This window comes from Penaeus monodon, chromosome 15 (genome assembly GCF_015228065.2).
Source record: "Penaeus monodon isolate SGIC_2016 chromosome 15, NSTDA_Pmon_1, whole genome shotgun sequence".
In the NCBI taxonomy this organism is placed as follows: domain Eukaryota; kingdom Metazoa; phylum Arthropoda; class Malacostraca; order Decapoda; family Penaeidae; genus Penaeus; species Penaeus monodon.
Window position 1 is genome coordinate 9,545,447 of NC_051400.1, and position 301 is coordinate 9,545,747.

The following is a 301-nucleotide window of genomic DNA, read 5'->3' on the forward strand; positions in this document are numbered from 1 at the left end:
TTTCTCCTCACCTTTCAATTTCTCATTTTGCCTCTTCATGCCGTTTCAGTTACTCTCCCCAGTATCTTTAAATTCTTCTTGTACAAACTCCAGTAATTAGGTACTTCTCAATTTTGATTTTTTTTTTCTTTTTTCAGACATTTAAGAACAAGTCGTACTCAATACACTTGTATGAAAACAAAAGCAAAGGTCTGAAGATTATTCAAGGGTCAGACAGTATCTACGAAGGAGCAGCCAGGAATTTCTGCCCTGTTACACATCCTCTTCTCACATAAGGCTCTCTGCGGAGATCCTAATGTAT

General features: G+C 37.2%; 1 protein-coding gene across 1 annotated transcript in view; it reads left to right on the forward strand.

Annotated features, from left to right (window-relative positions):
* LOC119582205 (lactosylceramide 4-alpha-galactosyltransferase-like) overlaps nt 1-275 on the forward strand; it is a 3,692-nt gene extending 3,417 nt beyond the window's left edge. Inside the window, exon 3 of the mRNA XM_037930436.1 lies at nt 138-275. Within this exon, the coding sequence (XP_037786364.1) occupies nt 138-275 (138 nt within the window). The remainder of the gene's footprint in view (nt 1-137) is intronic.
* The last annotated feature ends 26 nt before the right edge of the window (nt 276-301 follow it).